This window comes from Rhinolophus sinicus, chromosome 14 (genome assembly GCF_057876585.1).
Source record: "Rhinolophus sinicus isolate RSI-liver-muscle chromosome 14, RSI-T2T, whole genome shotgun sequence".
NCBI lineage: Eukaryota > Metazoa > Chordata > Mammalia > Chiroptera > Rhinolophidae > Rhinolophus > Rhinolophus sinicus.
In genome coordinates this window covers 128,579,005-128,601,975 of record NC_142514.1, presented here as the reverse complement: position 1 = coordinate 128,601,975, position 22,971 = coordinate 128,579,005, and the positions used below count along the sequence as shown (strand labels likewise).

The following is a 22,971-nucleotide window of genomic DNA, read 5'->3' as shown; positions in this document are numbered from 1 at the left end:
CTTTCTGTTTTGTAAATACCTCTATTCCCAGTGACTGGTACATAACAGGTGTTCAATAATATTTGTTGAATGAATAAATGATGGAAGATTCCTCTTTCCATACAAATATGAGTCATTCAATCTAGTTTGCTCTTCAAATATAAAGTAATCAACTGAGAAATGTAGTTCTCAAAAATCCTAGTCTTTTACCCTGGTGCCTGGAGGCTTCCAGGCTGGAGAGTGACTCAAAAGAAATGAATTTGAATGAAGATGCAGGAGCTATGGGGTGAAATGAAATTTGAGTGTGGGGCTAAGCAATAGGAGAATAGGGGAATTCACCCACACTTGGAAATTTTTTAAAAAGCCAGACTAACATTCAAGAATCAGACTACAAAAAATATAATGTTTCTTAAATTGTGTGTAACGTAACCATACCTGTGAATTTTGCTCTACCTGCCTCTCTTTACAATAAGTTCTTCAAACAAACAAACCAAAAAAGTTCAGTGACAGCCAGAAAGTAGAAAATGATACTGTGTCCTGAATCAAAGGAAGAATCCCTAAGAAATGAGGCCCGAATCAGGAAGACAATTAACTGAGCTGTAATAACTTCTAAACATAAGACCAGCTTAGCGACAGCACAGAGAGAACGTAGGCATTAAGACTCTCCATGAAATGGCAGAAAGAAAAGAAAACAAAACAAAGTCCCAACTATGACAGAAAAAATGGCACCACCACCCTCTTTTCCCTGTCATCTCTCAATCCAAGCAGTTGCTTAATCCTGCTGGTGTTGACACTTTAGCAATAGTCTCAAATCAGGTTTTTCTTTCATATCCCTAAAGCCATTACCTTAGTTCAAAGACTTGTCATTTTCCCATAGGAATGCAATACTTACCATGTCACTGTCTCCAGGTTTACTGCTTCCAAGCTATCTTTCCCTAGTCCCCAGGGCAAATCCGACCATTCCACTTTCCAACCTAAAACCAGTCAGAGGCTCCTCCCCAGCCTATTAGAATGATGCCCATTCAAGTTATATTTTCAAATCATTCCCTAATGATGTGCACAAATGTTCACAAAAAGGACTAACGTAAATTCAATAAGTACACAGACAATGCCTGCCTTATTCACAGCTGAACCTCAAACAACTAACACAATTCCTATATTCCACAAGTATTTAATATGTGTTCCATTAATACATAAAGGTGTAAAAATCATGATATAAAACTATGCAGAATGCAATTCTAAGAATGTAAAACACACACACACACACACACACACACACACACACACACACACACACACACATATTTATATGCATAGAGAAAATACCAGAAAATATAGCAAAACATTTATTTTTATTTTATTTTTGTGTTTTTTTAATTTTCAAAATTTACCATGAATTATTTTTTTTTCTCTCTGATACTGAGCTACAACAACATAAACAAAATCAAAAGGGAGTAGAGTAAAAACCATGCATCTAACCAATCAGATAGCAGCGTGGGACATAATGGGAAGTATAACACCCTCACCATACGACATCAGATTCTTCATCGACCCGACCTGACGCTGCCCTCACTTCCTGCTACTCCTTGCCACCCAGGTGAGTAATGCCAAACCACACTATGTTCCTCACATTTCTACTTGCCATCTCCTCTCTCCACCCACTATTCTAGTGTTCCCAATGGGATAGTCTGTGTTCTTGCCATCTTTTCATTTTCAGGGCAAAGCACAATTCCTGGTACAGAAGAACATATTAAATGCTGATGGAGTAAATTAATTAATACATGAATAAGGCAGAAACACTGAGCATGAGGCCCATTTCTTTCAGTTACTCTAAAATCATACTTACCTAATAGGGTAGTTGTGAGGACTGCATGAGGAAATGCATGGAGATAACATGTGCCTGACACATAATAAGCACTCAATAAATGAGCACAGTTATTAACTATTATCAACATGACCATGTATCAGTTACTTTGCTCCCTTAGCCACAATCATCATAAATGGTGGATAATAATTCCTGTCCTGCACACGTACTCATCCATTTGAGATGAGAAAGAGCTTACAGCAGTTTGGGAATTATAAATCACTAGACAAACGCATATTATTATCATTATGATGATGAAAATGATTACATGCCATTTTCTTTGTGATCTTGTCTACAATAAGTTTATCCTGTAAGGTCACATTACCTTTGCTGATGTTTCAAACCATCCTACGAAACCATGCTCCTTGCAGAATTGGTCCATCTTGAGGCCATTGTTCATGAGCATATCCTTCCCCTGGTCACATTTGTTGGCCAACAAAACCACTGAAACTGGTTTGCCATTAGGGAGACTTAACTTTGAGTCCAAATCATTTTTCCACTTTGTTACTGCTTCAAACGTGGCTGGCCTGGTGACATCGAAGACAATAAATGCACCCATGGCTTCTCGGTAGTAGACCCTTGTCATGTTTCCAAATCTTTCTTGACCTATCACCAAAAACACATAGAAATCAAAAACTTATTACAATAGCAAACCAAATCATATATTGTAACCTTATGAGGCCTCCATTATGAGCAGATCACTCAGTCAAGTGCTTCATTGCTCATATTTAAAGAATGAGCTAAATATGCACCCATGCAGTTTTGTTCTTGATCTTTGAGTCCAGAGGGGATTCGTTCATTTAACAGGTATTTATTGAAGCTTCTGTGTATCATAAAATGTTCTAGGACTCTGCTAATACAGTATCCTACAAGCCACACATGGCTACTTACATTTAAATTCCTTAAAGCTAATTAAAATTTAAAATTCACTTCCTCAGTCACATTAAGTAGCTACATTTCAAGTGTTCAATAACCACATGTGGCTAGCGCTATAATATTACATAACTCCAATATTGAAAATTTCCATTATCGCAGAATGTTCTGTGGGACAACAGTGTTCTCAATACATGAGATTAAAATATGAAAATCCCTACTGTCATGTCATGGAGCTTACATTTTAGTGGAACCATAGATTATAAATGATAAGCACAATAAATAACTACATGATGCAGTATGTTAAAAAGGTAGCCACAGTGAACTCCAATTAACGGTAACAGTCAAACAGACACAGCTAGCATTTGTTGTATGCTCACTCATCATCAGAAATGTGATTTACCTAAATGATCATGAAGGTACAATCATTATCCCCATTTTAAAGTAAGAAAATTTAGACTTAGTGAGGTTAAGTAACTTGCTCAAATTATACAGATTAATAAGCTTGGGAAGTCAGAATTCAAATCAGAGTTTTTTGAATCCACAGTTGAAAGCAATTTACCAACATTGAACATTCTCAACTACGAAACCATAGTCTTGTACTAGCTCTTCTCCAGGTTTATGTACCAGAAGTGTCCCATTCAACTCAATTAAACAGATAATAGATACTTATGTGTCAACGCCAGTCTCTGGGTGACATGCTAGGAATACAACAGTGAACTAGATGACCTGTATCCTTAAATAGTCTACAATCTATTGGATGAGGAAAGCCTTCTGCTACAGAAAGAGTGGGAGGAGGAGAAGAGAAAAAGGGGGAGGAAGGAAATAAACAAGAAAGGGGGTTGGTCTTATTTAGATCAATCCGCTAGAATTAGTTTTGTTCTGATCTAAATTTTCTAACTGAATATTGGCAAACTTCTTAAACACCCTAAGTTGAGCTTTCCTCATCTGTAAAATGGCAATAACAATATTGACCACAAAGAGTTGTCCTGAGAATGAAATGAATTAACATGTGTAAAGCACCCAGCAGAATACCTTAAAACTACCTGGTACTTGAGTTTTCCCTCCCTTTCTCCAGCATGTTAAAAATTATGAAAGACAATATGATATAGGTAGTGAAATCATAATTCCAGACCAGACTTTATAATAAAAAATTACAAGTAATTCAGCTGATTAACAAAAATGAACAAAACCCTATTGCTTGTCACTCTGGTGTACTAGTAATTGCTGAAGACAAGGGCTGAGACTGGGTTTATATTTTCTGAATAAAAAATCTCCAGAAGTGTATGACCAGACAAAGGACTTTTATTCTAACTTGGGCATTTATCTTCAGAGTCTTATAAAGTTAAACAAATTAAAACAAAGTTAAGTATGTATTCAATAAGCCAGCTTATCTTCAAAAGAATAAACGGCTAAAACTGGCATGGCTCTAAGAACATATAGGTCAATATACCTCTAAGAACAATTTACACTTAACTTTGAGCACGAGGTTCTGTGATAAGTTTTAATTGAAGTTTCCAAACTCTTTTATAGGCTGTTATGTGCATATGAGCATCAGCAATGCAGATTGTGAGAGAGAAATGATCCATAACCATAAGCACTTAGTGGAAATGTATGAAGGTCAAGGGTTCCTGTCCTAGTATGTGAGTGAGCTTCTAATATGTGAGTGAGCTTGTGTACTCAAGTACGTATCACTGGAAAGAACATTTTGTCAGGACCAGCACATGATGATCCTAAAATATTTCTTATATGGGTTATACCATGGAGGCATTTTTATTTTTCATTCTCACAGTTGTCCGGTCAATAAAAGAAAGGGGTATAATACTCTTCATATGACAAAAGCCACAGGTAAGCTTTCCTTTTCTCAAATGAGTTTTAAATGTATTTTCTTTCTTCCTTTTGTATTTTGGGTTTGTTTGTTTGTTTGTTTCTGAATCAAACAGTGATCTCCTTTGATACCACTCACGGTGGCCATGACATTTCAGGAAGATGGGGGGGAGGAGGGAGGAAAGCCCTCTGTGATGATTCAGGCCTCTGAAGGCCTCTAGGCTTTGGAAGGATGTCTTATGATCTCTTTTAGGGAACTAATCAGATGAAGGGCAAAGTCATGGGTTATTCAATAATCTACTTGTCCAGAGGCTTTCATAGCAGAGTAAAGCTGTCCTCAAGAAGAAAGATTTTACATTTTGACTATATGGCAAAGGGTCATTTTCAAGACTATGCAAAACAGCAATATATAGGTTTAGCACCTTCATAAGAATTCAAAAAAGAAAATGTGTGTGTGTGTGTGTGTGTGCACGTGCGTGTGCATGTGCGTGTATGTGTTTGAGTTTGTGAGGGTATGTGTGTCAGATGATAAACAAGATGAAAAAAAGTATGTTTCTAGAAAGAAAAGACCTTTGTTTATTGAGGTCACTGGGCCGGCAGACTTGAACAGTTTGTATTTTTGGCGTTCTAGCAAGAGGCCACATTCAGACCAGGGCACTTCTAGTATTCACATTTTATCATTCCTATCCTGTCAGCTGACAGCACTCCCTGCTGTTTTTTATTAAAAGATGAGAACCATGTGACTTTTAGTGAGTGCTTACATGTGGGCAAAGTAGAGACCTGATGAATTTATCATAGGTAATTTACTTTAAAAAAAAAAGAAAGAAAGCCATGATTCAAAAATCATCCTTGAGGTTAAATCACTCATTCAACAGACACGTAGTGTATGGCAAATATGGTCTAGGCTCTGTGTTTTGTGCTGCAAATACATAGTTTTTGATCTCGAGGCACTTCTAAACTAAGAAGCGTCAGTGGACACACGCACTGAAAATGATCCAATCCTCCATGTAGGTCCCTGCTTCTCTCAGTCTCTAAACACCTACTCCATAGCAATGTGGATGTGGCTGATGATGCATCTTTCAGCTTGGAGGGAGAGTAAATAACAAAGCACTCAGCTGAATCTCAACACGTACAAGGGCTGTAATAACAATCTGGAATACCTTACTGCAGAAACCACTAACTTAAAGGGTCAGAAGATACAGGTCTTAATTTTAATCACTGGTCACCAGTGAAGCCTTAGACACATATATTTCTTTCCCTGAGACTCAGTTTTCTTATCTGTAAAATGAAGTGGTTCTGACTGATCTCTATGGTGCCTTCCTGCTTTCACGCCTTCTAGCTAGCCCTGTGATATCTCCATTAAATCAACCCTTGTCTCTGTCTCACCTGCCTGAAATGATCGATTTGTGTCACGGACTCGGCTGAAAATACACACAAGCCATACTGTGCATTTAATGATATTTTCATTTGGTAATTAGTACTATATAGATGCTCTCAGTGCAGAAAACCAAGCAGTGAATCTTCTGGCATCAAAACAAGAGGAAATATGTCAGGTGTTTGATTAACCAACTAGCTCTGTGACCTCGTATTAGTCACTTTACCATATAGAACCTCAGTTCCCTCACTGGTAAAATAAGGAAACTGGATTGCATGGCCTAAACTAAATTCATTATTGCCTCTGGCAACCCCCTGTAATGAACAACACACCCCCATCCCAGATGTAGGCTTCTATATCCTCACCTCTTACTCCCCTCATGTATCTCAGTCTGGTTCATAGCACCATCATCCTCATCTGATGGGTATTTATCCAAAGGAAATGAAATCACTGCCGGGAAGAGATCCACACAGTCCCCCAGAGTGGTACCTTCGAGTCACCTTCCAACTCCTTTCTCACCCCCATACCCAAAGGGTCTCCAATGTCCTACCAACACTTCTATTTCAGAAGTGGCTCTTCACCTGCCCCCTCCTCTCCATCAGCATTGCCAGCACTCCAGTTCAGGCCCTCACTGCTTCTCACCTAGACCTCTGACAGCTCCCTAACTGGGGCTCTCAGCATCTCAGTTCCCAGAACTCCTCCCACTTTCCCTTAAAGTAAATACCAGGGGTGCCAAAAAAAATGCATACAGGTAGACACTTTGGTCAACATAGTTCAAGCAGTAGATCGTCATAATCAGAAGTGTCTGGATGCTGATAGTAACCACTTTGAGCACCTCTTGTAATTGCAGTAGTCAAAAGTGACTTGTGTTCATCTTCTGTTATGCACACATATTGAGTATTACAATTTTAATACAGTTTTCCTTTCTTAAGATGTGTATACCTTTTTTTGGCACTCTCTGTATAAATACAGGTATTCAGACAAGTGCCATTCTCTAGCATAGGAAATCATCTGATGGTATTTATCTAAAGGAAATGAAATCACTACCTGGAAGAGATATCTGCTCACCCACAGTCATTGCAATATTATTGACAATGGTATTACTGGGCCATAAAAAAGGAGGAAATCTTGCCTTTTATGAAAACATGGGCCAATGCTATGAGAGCATTATGCTATAAAAATAAGTCGGGAAGAGAAAAACATATACTGTAATGACTTCTTATATGTGGAATCTAAGAAAGCCGAACACATAGAAAGGGCGAGTACAATGGTGGTTGCCAGGGGCTGAGGATGGGGGAATGGGGAGATGTTAGTCAAAGGGTATAAACTTTCAGTTCTAAGATGAATAAGTTCCAGGCATCTAATGTACAGCATGGTGACTGTAGTTATGTTTTAATGTTGCAAATCCGAGGCCTATTTCTTCACCTTTTGGATATAGTAAGAGCTCAAGATATTATGGCAGAAATAAACTGAAATTAAGATTCCTTCTTCCTCTAACATACAACATTGCAATGTATTCATGAACTAGTGCTTCATATGAATGCATTTATTCTATATTGTACTTTCATTTCCAGTAAATAATCAATACATGTTCAATGATGGAGAAAGTAACATTATTCTAACAGGTTTATGTGCCCATCTGTTGCAACAAGTTTCAGACTGGAATGTCACTTTTTTCACAATCATTCTCATCTTTTTAAGAAATAATCCCTTGAAATCAATTTACTCTATTCCATATATATATGGGGTCATGGCACAAGCAGTAGAGCCAAAAGTGTCACCAAGATATGGTCTTTATTTCCAGAGAGTAATAGTATGAAAAGCAGAACATAAAACCAAAAGTTAAGTATAGACCTTGCACAAGGATCTGGAGAAAAAAATAAAACTATCCAGTTTACAGGATGATCCAAGGGCCACTAAACTAACAATGGCTTAAACTGGCTTTGAAGGCTCTGGAAAACCCACTAGGATCTGAGTCAGGCTGACATCTTGGTGAGAGAGGTTTTCTCCAGGTTTTCAGAGCTCATCTGATCCTCAGCAATGGTTCTGAAACTTTTTCATATTCTTTCTTCACTTCTTTGCTCTACCAAATCATTGTCAGAAAAGTGTCAATCAATCACCATTCTTCCAAGTCACCTAGGTGTATATCCCGAAATTAACCTTGTATAATCTTCCCATTCAAAATTACTCACCTCTCCCTAGCCAGAAGCAAGTTTCCGTAGCTCCCATGTCTGATGCTGTACTGTGTACAGTAAGCATTCAATAAAGTCTCCTTGCTAAGTGAAGGAATAACGCATAATTCTTTACCCATTCCCAGTGGATACTGGCAGGCTTAATGAGTCTCTAAGAGCCATCCTCTGTCATGTCTCTTGTATTCATCGCTTTCTTTCTGCCATCATTGATGTCACCCTAGTTAGGATTGTCTCATCTCATCTCATCCATTCATTTAACAAAAAAATGTTGAATGTCTATTGTTTTCCAAGCACTGGTCTAGCAACTAGGAAAATAAAATTGAAAATCCTTGCCCACATGAACATTACATTCTAGTGAAAAAAGATAAACAGTAAATAAAAAAGTAAGCAAGATACATATAATATTACAGTATCTGTTGAAAAGTGCTACGGAGAAAAATAAAGCATGAAAAGAGAAAAGGGTATGTGAGTGGAGAGGGCAAAGTTAAGCAGCATGGATAGTGATGACCCACTGAGAAGCTGTCATTTGAGTAAAAACCAAGTAGAGGTAAAGGAGCAAGCCATATGGATATTTAGGAGATAGGAGTTTTAGCCAGAGGGAACAGCAAGTACAAAAATGCTGAGGCACAAAAGTGTCTGCGAAATGCTTGGAGAACAGCAAGGAGACTGTTGGCTGGAGAGGACTGAGCGAGGGGAAGCGGGTGTGAGATGAGGCAGGCAGCTCACACAGGGTCCAGACTGTACACAGTTTGGGGCCATTATACAGATGCTGCCTTTTATTCTGGGTGAGAGGAAAGCACTGAAGGATTGTGAACAAATGAGGAACATGAACTGACAGAAGTAAATGGTTAATTCTGGCTGCTGCACTAAGGAATGACTTATAGGAGTCAAAGTTGGAATTGGGGAGATAAGAATCCCGGCAAGAGATAATGGTTTGGACCAAAGTGGTAGTAGTGATGGTGGGAAATATTGGTTGTTCTGTAGATATATTTGGAGATGAGGTGATAGATGGGATGTAAATCATGATGTGATTGAAGCAAGACTCCCAAACTTTTGCCCTGATTTATTGAAAGTATGGAGTTGACTTTACCTGAGATGGAGAAGACTTTTGGAGGTGACGGTTTTGTAGATCAGAATTTTGACATGCTAAGTTTCAGATGTCTGTTAGGCAGATAGGTTCAATAGGAAGCTGTATATATGAGGTTGAATTTCCAGGGGTGATAAGGGCTGAGATTTAACTTGTACTTTAAATTCTGTACACCTCTGCCAGTTACACCTTTCAAAGTCCTGTTTTCACCCTATCATTTCCCTAATTAAACACTTTCAGGGATTCACCACTGTCTACAGCAGATGCCAAAAACTGAAGTTTGTGCTGCTAACACGTTATGTCACCCACATGAGATTTAAAGCAATTTAAACTATTTCCCAAGAATTATAAATTGGAAGATCTCTAATCAAACAGATATTAGACTATCTTGAAAACTCAGAATGTTCAGAAATACAGAGTCTACATCATATGAATAATGTTTAGAAATTAGTTCATTTGAACTGACCAGTACCAAACATCCAATTTTAAAGGGGAGAAAAAAAAAAGAAAATTTGCTCAGATGCTATTCCTTTCACATTGTTATATAACACAAAAACACTCACTGCCTCAAATTTGTGTATTTATATCAATTTTATTAAAAATAAGTCTAACAAAATATATACAATTCAATGCAATTTACATATTTTTTAAATTATTGCTATTGATCCATTTTTCTTATTATAAGGCTCTAATAAATGATTACCTAGAATTCTATGTTTTTATTTTTTGCATTAAAACACTCTTTAACACATGTGGCCTTGTTCCAATACATCCATCTAGCTGTACGTGGAGTTGTGTAGAGAAACAAAACGGGAGCCAGGATGATGGGGAAGCATTGTTCCCATTTCCTAGGGAAACAGGGAACAGTAGCTTCAGTGGCCCAGTATTGGGAACAGATTTTTCAGAAGCTTCTGAAAGATGGACAAGTGTTTGCCAGGTAGAGAAAGAGTTCATTTATTTTATCCTCTTGGCTCCTATGGGATTTTCAAAGTGCACACCTTGATCTATAAGTTAAAAGCTAGTCTTCAGACCGAGGTCACAGTCCTGCCCAAAACTATGCCTTGCTAGGCTCTGCTAAATTCTGCTTCTTGCTTTCATTCATACTCACTCCATGGCACCCCCACGCCCACTAGAACATACCTTCTCCCATATTCTCTACCTAACTAAATTGTAGCTATTCTTCAACGTACCAAACCCTTCCTTTTGGAGTCTTTTCTGACTACTTGGCCCCACATTTAATTCTTTCCTCCTCTATACTCACACAGCACTGACTATCACTTGCTTGCCTTGCCTTGTACTGATTTTTATGAGCTGCAAACCTCTGCAGCCTGCATCCCCAATTACACTGCAACTCCTTGAGCCCACGTGGAATTACTCAATTACTGTCCCTGTATGTCTCCATAACACACACACTCAGAGAGACTCTTAGTCTACGCTCACAATGGACTTGCGAAATAGAATGGAACTAGTAATACAAATACTCTTTACCTAATGAAATAACAGTTAATATTGATTTATTACTTATGAGAGGGAATGCCAGCCGGGAGAGGAGTAAACTGAATAAAGCAAGGTCTCTGAGCCAACTCATTTACTTTTCATGCCTACTAAACTCCTGCTCATTCTTAAGATCCACTCTCTGTACCCAATTCAGAACCACCCAGGTTCTTTGTGCAGTTTCTTTAGTTCCACCATAAGTAACGGCTCTCATTTCATCTTACCACTGGCCATCATCTCTTATAAGTAAATCTCACCTCTATTCAATAAGGGAAAGCTGGATGCAGAGTATTGAATCAAGCTCAAGTGTGTAAGAAAAAAAGATGACATAAAAAGTTAACAATTGTTTCTAAGGTGTTCATAAACAATAGCATCAGAGAAAGGAAGGATGGATATAGGAATCTATATTTTAAGTTAAATTTCAAAAATATTCTCATTACATTCTGAATTTATGTTTAGATTTAAAGCTGTGTGTGTGTGTGTGTGTGTGTGTGTGTGTGTGTGTGTGTGAGTATGAGTATCGCAGTATCCCAGAATATTTTTGTCACATTGATTTTGACTGGAGTCCAATGCTCACATTAAATGAAATAACTCCCTTGGATAGAGAAACAAAATCATATACTGAAGTAATGTCCAATATTGGATGGATGGAGAGAATGAAACCAAGTGATAGAAGAGATAGACAATTAGCATCTTGTGTTTTTAAATAAACGAATTGCAACCTAAACAAATACCTAACCAACAACCTAAAAATACCTCCACTGAAATGTAAGCACAGATGTATTCAATAAAAAGCTATTCTTGATGCATGCCAAACTATTCTGGGGTGCCTCTATGAACTCACAGGTGTACAATTTAAAATTTCAAGGAAAACACAGTGGTGCTCAAGATCAATCAGAAACCTCAGGAACTACTAGCTCGAGGTAGTTCGCAATTTTAACAGTAGATCGAGTTCCATTCCTTTTGATGTGATCATATTTTTTTTCAAACAGGGGTTTTCGCAGTTTGTGTAATACAAAGCAAGAGTCATGTGAAAATCAATGTGAAACAGGAAATGAAGGGTGGTAGCGTCTAGAATATTGCTTTCTTTAAATTTAAAAAAACACACATATCACACTACCCCATATAAGACTTCATTTTTATTCCAATACTGTCCAGCATCATATTTTTAATACTCAAACTAGAGACTTGTGTCCTTCAGTCACTGTTGTTTTCCTGCCTAAAAATAGTATATTAAGTTGGTTGTTATTAAGCCAAACAAACTACATGTTTGCAGCCGTGATACGTACAAATTTTACAGCTCATTCAATTCTTAGTTCTATCTAAAAGTGTAAAGGTTCAAAAAATAATAAATTATTCCTTTAAAATAAATAATGTGCATTTTCTAATTGCAACTTAAACAATCTATGACACATGAAAACCATTGCATTGTCATATCACCCATTAGGAAATAGAATAAGCTGATTAGAAAATAGGATTTGAAACTACACAAATCTGTTTATATCCCAGCACTATCCCTTACTACCCATGTGACTTTGAAAAGTTTTACATGTGTTTTTTCCCTTGTGCGTGCGTGTGTTTTCTAGTCTGTCTATGCACAGTTCTCGTGTCTCTATGATGAGGTTAGTAACAGTGCCTACCAGACAAGCTCACTGTGCACAATAAATGATGCATGAAAATGCACAACACACCATGCCTGCCACTCAATAAATGGTGGCTATTAATAACATTTTTTTGTAGGAGAGAACAGTCCTCCCAACAAGTAATTTAAATTAATTTGTTCTAAACGTCATCCTATAGATTAGACTGTAATTTGTTTAAATCCCTCACATTATAGATAATTTCTTTGTCTAACTCGTTAAGCTGGGGAACTATTGTAGGTAGATTCAGAAGCTGAAACTGAGCTTCTCCATCACACAAGAAGCTAAGTTTTCAATCATTCATCTTGAGAGAGCAGATTTACGCAAGGCTGATGAGGAAGAAAGGTTAAATAATGTTTCAGGATAACACTACCAGACTATACAAAAAGTAGAGACTCACAGCAAAAAGTAATAATTCTGATTTCCCTCGGACATTTGAAACAATTGACTACTCTCTTCTTAAACTCTCTTCCCTTTGCTTTCAAACCTGCCCTTGCTCGGTTCTCCTCCTGCATGGTGTTTTCTCCTTCTCTTCTTTGCTGACTCCACAGTTATTTCATTAAATTATGTAACAAACAACTTGTGGCAAGGTCTGCTAAAAATCATGAAGGCTATTTGGGGAAGTACCAAATAATTGCTAAAGGGATGGTGCTAGAAGGGGATAAAGAAAAGTTGCATGGGATTCAAGGGATGAAGACGTTTGCACGGGAATGAGAGAATCAGGGAAGTCTCTGCAGAGGAACTGCCCTTCCTAAACAGGACGTAGGATTTGGATGTGTGGAAATAAAGGGCAGGGCATGTGAACCAGCAAGAAGAGCAACAGCAAAGGCAGAGGCGAGAAACCTGGGGTATGAACACGGAATAACAGGAGTTCAAATGGCCAAATTCTAAGCCTCATAATGGAGAGTGGGGGACATTCTATTAGGAACGTTATTTGAAGCCAGACTCTGGATGACTCTGGGTGTCCACGATGCCACACCATCATCTTCTCTTTTTCATTACATGACCTCCCATAGGGCTGGGTGCCTGCTAAATTCAATTATCTTTGTGTGCAGGTGCTTAAGACAACACCAAAACATCTGGTGTTAAAAAATAGCTTTCAGTTATTTAAATATCATTATTAATAAACCAAAGAAGCTTGATTCTGGTTCCAGTTCTACCATTAACTAGGTCTATGGGCTTGCGAAACTAATGTGACCCCCCCATTCAAAGCACAGCTTCTTTATCTGTAAAATTAATGATTTGGATTGATAGGCCCTCAAGGTTTTAACTTTGTGACAAAGACCTTTCAGGAAGTAATAAGCTCATCTACTGTACAAAAATTATATCCCAAAATTATAAAGATACAGTTTGATCATTTGACCTCCAAATGAATGACATTTCACTCCAAATTATGAAACTTTGTTAAATGAAGTACAGTTTTTAAGAATTGGTCTTTAAGGTTACTCTCCAGTTTTTTTGATGAAAAACTAAAATAGAATGCCTCCTTAAGAAAAGTGATTACCATATTTATTGATTCCAAAATGTATGCATTTGTATATGTTAATGTTCATAACATTATGAAGTCTTTCAAGCATGAACAAAATTAAGTATATTAATTTTGTTTTGTTGAACGAAGTTTTACATTAATGATATGTCTTGGAATAAAAGCAATGATGAAATAGTTGACTGAAAAACTTTTTATTGAACAAATAAGCACCAATTAAGCACCAACTACTATGCTAGAACTTACGTTAAAGTTTGGTGGGAAAAGACATTCCAATGCAGTAGTAGAAGACTTCTAATCTGGGGTAAGCAGAGTGGCAAACTGGAGACTATCTAACTGGAGAATGATACCTGCAGAGATGTCTCACCACTGTGGATTACAAACTGATGGGGGGGGGTAAAGCTTGAGGAAGGCATGGGTATTAGGAAGCTGCTACAATAGTTCAGATGAGTTGTGAAGAAGACATGGCTAGGAGGAATAAGAGCTAATTTCCAAGGTAGAAAAGATAGGATTTGATTAATACCTGAGTGTGGGAAACTAAAGGTATTAGTGGGCAATGGTGGAAGTTAAAACCTAAATTATTTTCAAAGAGTAATTTAAGATCATATAACTTCTTAACCAAATTCCCAAACAGCTGAAAAAAATTAGTAGAATTCAATAATTTGGAACCCCAAGCTCCAGCCATAGACATGACCTTGTCAAGTTGAGGAAGACTACTCTAGTACAGCAACCTAGAACCTGAGAATCTTCCCTTGATGAAATAAACCTTCTTTCTACCCCAGAAGAGGTAGGGCCACCATATCCCCCTGAGAATGTCCATCTCAGAATCAAAGAGAGTGAAAGAAATAAAAAGGGTTCTCAATGGTTTGAAGGCTTTGCAGGATTCCCCAAAGTTAATCATCAGAAGAGAAGAAAGGTAGGTTTATACCACAGCATAACTACTTCCAATTTTCTTTTTTTTTTTTTTAGGTGAGCAATGACTCTAATGTCAACTCAGTGACTGCTTAACACCAAACCACTTTTATTGAGCAACTACTGTGTAACACATACCATGTTCTACTTACACTTGGCCCAGTTTCCTCACCTATAGAACTGGAAATAGCAAGACCTGATTGCCAGAATTACTGTGGTGTTTAAACTGCAAAGATTGCTATGACAAATTGATAAACATAAGGAATTATCACTCATAACTTTCAGTTTAGCATATATGTTCTTTCCTAATTTGCTGCTTCTGTTTCACCACCTCCCTCCACACACTCTGTAATCTCTAGCTAATGCCAGATTACCCACAATCCTCACTGTGTTTCCTCACCTCCATGCCATAACTAGGGTAGGCCACCTTTTTAAACTTTCCTTTCATACCTGACACTTCCCGTTCAAAGCGCTTATCAAAACAGTTATTAAATAATTATCTTCATGATTATCTTTTAATATCTTTATGTCCTACTGTGTTTCCCAAAAAATAAGACCTAGCCGGACAATCAGCTCTAATGTGTCTTTTGGAGCAAAAATTAATATAAGACCGGGTATTATATTATATTATATTACATTATATTATAGACCCGATCTCATATTATAGAAAATATTATATTATATTATAGTAAAATAAGACCAGGTCTTACAATAATTTTTGCTCCAAAAGATGCATTAGAGCTGACTGTCTGGCTAGGTCTCATTTTCAGGGAAACATGGTATTAGACTATCAGATTCCATTAGAGCAAAGATTGATCCACTTCATTCTCCCTTAAGTCCCTCTGCTTATCAAGCAATCAAATAAATTTTCCCAGGCAAGATATACCTCTCAAATCCTCAAGTTTTAAAACTACTTTAATATAATGCAGTAAAACAAAAAAATTATTTAAGTACCACTTTGACCCTCAATGAGAGTAACTGTGTTCCTGACAACAAGACCACAATGAGACAGATCCTGGGTTTCCTTTTGACATGGCCAGGCCTCAAGGACTCCAGTCACTTGTTACTGGCTAAAACCCCACAATCTCCTCTCTCAATAGCTTTATGACTTAGAATTTGTCTTTCGAGTTATCAGCTCTCCTATCACCTCATCCCCACCATGTTAATTCTTCTCATCATGACATATATAATCTATAGGCAATTGGGAGCCACCAAATTATATCCTGGGAAGATAAACTTGACCTTGGTACACAAAGCAACTAGAGGAAGAGGAGACCAGAACTAGTCAGATGGCTATGACAGCAGAACAGTTAAGTAATAATAGTGCTGTCCCTGGTCTAGGCAATTGAGTGGCAGGAGAGGCATAATTACTATCTGACTAGGAGATGGATGGTGTGTGAGGATCAAAGAAGAAGGAGAAAAGATGGCAGAGGTTTCAAGTCTAAGTGATTGGAGAAAAGATAGCATAGTTAACACAAACAAGAAAGTCCAGTGTGTGGGGAAGATGTCTAGCTTAAACTTACAAATAGCATCCTTTACTATTTTTATCATTAAGAGGATTGATTGTGGATATATTCTGTTTGTGTTCCTTTGTTGCTGTTATTTCCTTTCGTACTTTCCAATTTTGCTACACTGAGCATATGTTACTTTATTAATAGAAAAAAAAAACACCCAGCAATCCTGTTTTTTTATGCAACTTTGCTATGACATAGTGATGTTGCAAGAGAAGTGAGATCATAAAGGAGACGCCCAGCAAGAAGACAGAACGGTAAGTCTGAAGCGCGTGAGAAGTCCAGGCTATATGCACAGTTTTGGAGTTATCAGCATAGAGTTTAAAGCCATAGGAATGCATGAGATCCTCAAGAGAAGGAGACAGTTAAAGAGGGCCAGAGGAGGAACTTCTGTCTCAAGTTGTGTAGCCCTGAGTTCACTCATAGGGAGTAACTTGTGCGAAGTAGGAGCACAGGGAATAGCACACTAGCTAGAGGCTTTGTCCAGCCAGCTCACGTTTAATCTCAGAGACTGGATGACGATGGTGTAGAGAGAACCCCCTCTGTACCACCAGAGATTTCTGAAGTTACCTATGTAACTTTGCTCAGTGTTACAGTGATTTGCTTTCGTACCGTCAGGCCCACTAAACTGTGAACTTCTTGAAGTCAAGAACCAAGTCTTGTTCACTTCTTTTTTCTTCCTTGTTTTCCCCTCACCTAGCACCAGGCCTAACACATACCAGGCATTTAATATACATATTTGCTGAAGAAACAACTGAACGCATAAGTGCTTCTCCTCCCCACGCCCTTCTCTCCAATGACAGCGTTTCTTGGTCACTCTGCTATGTGCTCTCCTATCAGAACTAGTCCTCTAAAACCTAGATGAGAGGACATGTCCCACATGCCTAATGCACATGTGTCTGTGACAGATGGAGGTTTTAATGGTTATCCTGCAAGAAGCCCGGAGGTGCTTTCCCAACACATCCCTCACCGCACTTTGAAAGTTCACAGTTTTGCTCAGTGTATATATTATTTACCTGTAAGCATATAGTATGTTAGTCCACATAATACTTAGAAAATCTATAATTATCCAGGCAAGAACCAAGGCAATAAACTGCTCAACTGTCCAGCAGAAAAAGGCTGCAATTTAACGTGTTTTTTCGTTTCTTTTGCTTGACATAGTGGTTGCCAGATTTAGCTCTTCCTACTTTTCTAGATCTATTTCATTGATATTTAAGATTCTTCTTCTAAAACTCCTTGGAGAATTACAGTATTTTGAAATAGATACTGAAGAGATGGTCAAGTCCAAACACTTCCCTCGGTTGAATTTCACAATGTGGAAGCACTTCATCACCTCTAAAACAACACACCACTGTGGCCCAGAGGAATCTCACAGCCACCAGTGTGGGGAGTCCGTGTTCCGAGGCTCCTGACTCTACACTCAGGCTGCCTCCCCCTTTCACTCTGCCTGTTGGATGGTTAATGTCCTCCAGTGCTTCTGTGTCACACGGCTTAGGCTGGGAAAGTTAGTATAGATGTGCCCTGCAGAGAAATATTTTTCTTATAAGTTGGATCTTGCTTTAAATATTTAGAAGCATTGATTATTTAGTAGAGACTAGCAGTGAAACTTTTACATGGTGAAGAAGCACTCTCTAAATTACCTGCCAACTTTATTTTCTACCATATTTGTTAAATCTAGAATTGGGTTTTCTGACAGACAACAGACTTGGTCATCTCTCTCTTATACATATCTATATTTATACCTATGTATCTGTATCTATAGGTATATTATCTATCTATCTATCTATCTATCTATCTATCTATCTATCTATCATCTATCTATATATGTTGGAGTTAAATAGACCTGCTACTCCTGTTCTCCTCTGCCACTTGCTAGCTCTTGTGACCTTGGGCAAGTCCTTTACCTCTCCGATTCCTGATCTTTTCTAATATAAAATAGGTTTAACACCACCTGCTCTCTCTAGACCCTCAATGATGCTGGGAAAATCAAGCAGGAAAATGTATGTGAAACCAGTTTAAAACAATAGTCATAGCTAACATTTATTCAGCATTTAATACCTGTCAGGAACAGCTTTACATGAATTAATTCATTTCATTCTTTTAACAATTCTAAGATGCAGATTCTGTTATCGTCCCCCATTTATAGACAGGAAACCAAGACATAAAAGTTAAGTAACTTGCCCAAGTTGCTTGGAATAAGAAGTTTGAATAAGCTACCACATACTACCTGGGCACAGTGAGAATATATTAAAACTGATAGAGATGGGAAGAGATAAACAGTACAAATATGTGATATCACAGGAAAATCAAACAATCATCATTTTATAGATGGGACAACTGAAGTCCAGCAAGGCTTCATGGCTTGCCCAATGTTAGGTATTATATGTTTATAATATCTATAATTTAGAATATATTTAGAATATGTCCAAAGCATTCCATTTCTAAATTGTAGGAAGCAGAGCAAAGCTATTAGGAACCTGGGTGCTGGATTCAATGGCCATGTTTTAAATTCCAGCACTACCACTTAAACAGCTATTTTACTGGGAAATTAAAAATTAAATGTGTGGACAATTGTAAGAATACATACTTAAGAAATGTTAGCTACTATTACTCTGACTGTCCCAATTCCTGCAGTGAGGTCCCAAAGAACATCAAGAGTTCTAGAGAAAATTGTATAATTCTCTTTGAAAGTGCTAATGGAGTAATGCTAGTATCAGCATTTAGAGAGGAGTAGAACAAAAAGAGTCTCAAGTACGAATTTTTTGTTTACTTCTTTTCTAATAAATCTATAAAAAGAATCAAACCTACAACCAAGAATCAAATTTTCAAAAATACATGTTCATTCCATTTCCTTTCACTGTCTGCACAGTGGTATTGAATAATATCCAAAAACCCGTTAGAAATAGGAAGGAAAATGTAAGGATAACCCATCTACTGAAGAAGAAATGCATTTAAAGGGGAAGAGGGCATAACCCTTATAGGCCATCGGTATACCAGGCATTCATACTGTAGCCATAAAGTATATGGCTTTGATTCCAAACCAGGTAGATCTAGGTCAACTCCGGCTTTTCCACTTAGCTGGGTGGCCTTGGGCAAAGTGACTCAATTTTTCTCATCCTATCAAGAGCTTTTGAACCCAGAGCCAGCCCAGTTGCTCCTCTAGGGTGGAACCACTGGGACTCGAGGTGATGACTGTTCCTTGTGGGATTCATCACATTGGTTTCAAGGCCAAGTTCACAGCGCTGAAATGCACTTTCTGGAGTCTTTCAAGATCAGACTGCCAGTCTAAGTGGCTATGAGATATATATCATGGGAATTTGTTGGACAAATGGATCTCTACTTGGCACTGAACCAAATGAACATCAAGACTCAGCAAAGATTTCATTTATAGCAGGTGGATCTGATATCCTGTCTGGACAGGGCAGATCTCTATCTGTATCCCCATCCCTCTCACAGCGAGGCCCATTAGCCTTCACTACTTGTTCTTTCCAGATGTATAACAGAGTTGAGCACAAAGGAGAAAGAGAGGCATTCCTATGTTTGAAGAGACAGGCCGAGATTTGAAGGTATTATAAAGCACGCTTAGCTGACTGGAGTCTGGGTGGGCAGCTAAGGCTGGCTCTCATATGAACTCACTCTTCACGGGTCTACCTATATAGCCTGAAACATGTCAGTACTATGCTCCAGACATCCTTTCCACAAACACTTAGCCTCCCCCAACCAGCTCTGCCTGCTGCCCGACGTCTAGCTCAGCCAAAGGGCCTTTGGGCTGGAGGCTGCCAAAGACAGGTTATCACAGAACATCAGAGGTCTGGGACGAAGAAGCTCCCCTACTGAGATGCTGCACAACACCATAGCTGGAGAACTGACTTTCCAGGGCTCCTCAGATTTCTTATCTACACAAGCTTCTGTGGCTACAGTCTCTACAGCATCCTTAGTCCAGAATCATGGCTCAGGAGGCATTTCTAAGCTTGGGAGTTAAATTGCTCATGACAGTGTTATAACATGGATAAAGCTGAAAAATGGTGCTTGGTATTTTAGAACAGATTATATATGCAATATGGAAATCATCATTTATTAGGATTTAATCAGCACATTTATAGCATGTCCTTCTTGCCTAGCATTTATACATGCTCAAAAAAAAAAAGTGGTAGCTAGTGTACAACAATAATCCTTGCTGCTCTGCTAAATGGTAGGGACTATCGCCTTTAGCTAGCATTTATTGGTTGCTCATCTCTCATTTGTTGGGAGAAAGCAGTCCATCTATTTACAGATAAGGTAACTGAGACCAGGTTAGGAAGTTTGCCTAAAATCACCCATGACATATGGACTAAAACAGGGACTCAGACGGAGGCAGTGTGACTCTGGAATTCAGGCTCTTAATCAGGCTTTCATTCTTCTCTGTTAGGTGAGGACACCGAGATCCATGGACATTATATAACATGTCTGAGGTCACATCCTGACGTGCATTTGACACAAAAGTCTAAATTACAGCTGCAGCCCCTTTCAAACAGTAAGCTAATGCTAGACCTGAGTTCGGGAGACTTCTAACTCATCCAAAAGAGTTTGCAGACCCTGAAATGCAGCAACAAAGTACACAGACGCATAGTGGATTTTCTAGATGAAAAGCCCAATCACGTTATGGCTGATGACATTTTCTGGTCTGTGATAACCCCTGTGCTACTAGAGCTGCTGAAGATGACTCTCTATGCATGAATCTGGCCACATGCCAAGAATGTTATCATATGATCTGGCAGCTGATGAATAAAGAGGCACTGGAGTCCCCAGAACCAGAAATGCCCTTTCAAAAATTGTCCACATTTCTTCTTGCTTCAAGCCATGATAAAGTGTTTCCAGTCAAACGCACCAGCTAAAAAGAACCTATTCTCTGAAAGAGAACCAGCTAGTTTGGGTTCAGCACTTAAAAAGGTTCTTGGAGCCACAGACCATGAAACAGTCAGAGGTGAAGGGGCTCATCCCAGAATCCCAGCAGGACGATTTCTGAGCTGTCTTTGTCTAACCGCTCTCCACTTCCGAGGGATGCACTGAGCTGAAGGGACTTGTCTGAAGCCACTAAGCAGGTTAGTGAGTGGCAGAGCCAAGATCTGTAATGAGGGATCGGGCATGCCCAGGTTGCAACCAGCCTCAATCCAGGGACTCACTCACGCAGACACTTCGCATCCTCACATTTGACGGGGCCTAGCTTCTGGTACAAAGTCTCAGAATCTAATTCTGACGTCAAACACCGTAAAGAAGCTTCTCCTTTTCCAGGTCTCTCAATGAGAACTTTAGCGCCACATCAAAAATGTTATGGTTAATGTCATAATCCTTTACACAAAACTGGCCTTAAAATAGATACACAAACTCCTTTTGATAGACGACAGAGAGGCAGAGGGAGAAAGATAAAGAGAAATAGCACTTTGCTCCCATATGCACACGGAAAGGTCTTTGGCTTCCTCAAAACAGAACCTCAAACTCGCTTGACTGAGGGCTGAAAGGGGGGTGGAGAAAGTTGGAAGAAAGTAAGCGATTGAAGATAGGAATTGGTAAACTCCTTTAACCCAGGAACTCTCCCGGTTCCCGCTGTGAACCCGTCTACCGGGTTCCCCTCGGTCGGCGGAGGCACGGAAGGGCGGGCACGACACTCAGGGTCGCGTCACCAGCAGGATGGTCCGCGCCCGGAAAATGAGCTGGAGGCCGAAAACTGAATGCAACTCCAGATGGGTCTCCCTCTGAGTCCCCGGGAAGGCCCATGCTGTGTAGAGATCCCAGGGAAGGGAGTTAAAGCAACAGCCCCAAGCGCTGGAAGTTTCAGCGAGGGAGAGAAACTTTTGTTTTGTTTTGTTTTCTTTGAAACCAAGTTTCCAATGCACCAGGAAAAGTCTCATTCGGCGCAGCGCCGGGGAACACCAGGCTCTCCCATTTGGCCGCAACCCTCCGCTCCAGGACTGGAGACCGGCTGCGAGGCGCTCCCGCGGCCCCTCCCGAGGTGCTCACCTGCAATGTCCCAGAGCTGCAGGCGCACCACTGTCTCTGGGTCCCAGTGGAGCACCTTGAGCGCGAAGTCCACGCCGATGGTGGCCCGGTAGTGCGAGGAGAAGTTCTGGTGCACGTAGCGCTTAATGATGCTGGTCTTGCCCACGCCCAGGTCGCCGATCACCAGCAGTTTGTACAGGTGCTCCTTGTTAGGCATCTGCATCCTGATTGCCAGCCCGTCGTGCTGCGCGGTGCCTGCCTGGCCGGGAAGCGCAGCCGAGGCCTGGGAGGGAAAGAGGCTCGGGGAGCACGAGTGAAGGCGCCGGGGAGAGAAGGCGGCGGGGCGGGAGCCGAGGGGCGGGACTCCACCCCGCCGCCTGGAGAAACGCCCAGACGGGCGAGCAGGGGTTAATCCTCCTCCCTACCCCGCACGGTGCGGCCTGAAAGCGGAGCGCAGATAGGAACCATTCCTGGGGACTGGGAAGTAGGCGGCTCGCGTGTGAATGCCTGTTGCACAGATTCTGCATACTGTGCTTTACAGCTTCCAAAGAGCTTTTCTCGCCTGTAATACTGGCCATAAAGCTGTAAGGGGTTGTGTTTTTATTTTCCATGCTTGAGCGCGAGAGTACTGAGTGTCAAAAAATTTATGTGAATTGCAAGAGATGACGTTGACAAGCCTAGCTGAAGGCTGGGTTCCCGAGGTCAGGGAACATGCCACCGTCCCACACGCAGAACTTGGAAGAGAGGCAGCTTAT

The 22,971-nt window shown here is 39.6% G+C and overlaps 1 protein-coding gene across 1 annotated transcript in view; it reads right to left on the bottom strand.

Moving 5' to 3' along the window:
- RAB38 (RAB38, member RAS oncogene family) overlaps positions 1–22,713 on the bottom strand; it is a 50,065-nt gene extending 27,352 nt beyond the window's left edge. The window contains exons 1-2 of the mRNA XM_019739564.3: positions 22,238–22,713; positions 2,169–2,449 (exon numbers count right to left, since the gene is read on the bottom strand). Coding sequence (XP_019595123.2) covers positions 2,169–2,449; positions 22,238–22,439 — 483 coding nt within the window. The 5' untranslated portion in view covers positions 22,440–22,713. The remainder of the gene's footprint in view (positions 1–2,168; positions 2,450–22,237) is intronic.
- Between the last annotated feature and the right edge of the window lie 258 nt (positions 22,714–22,971).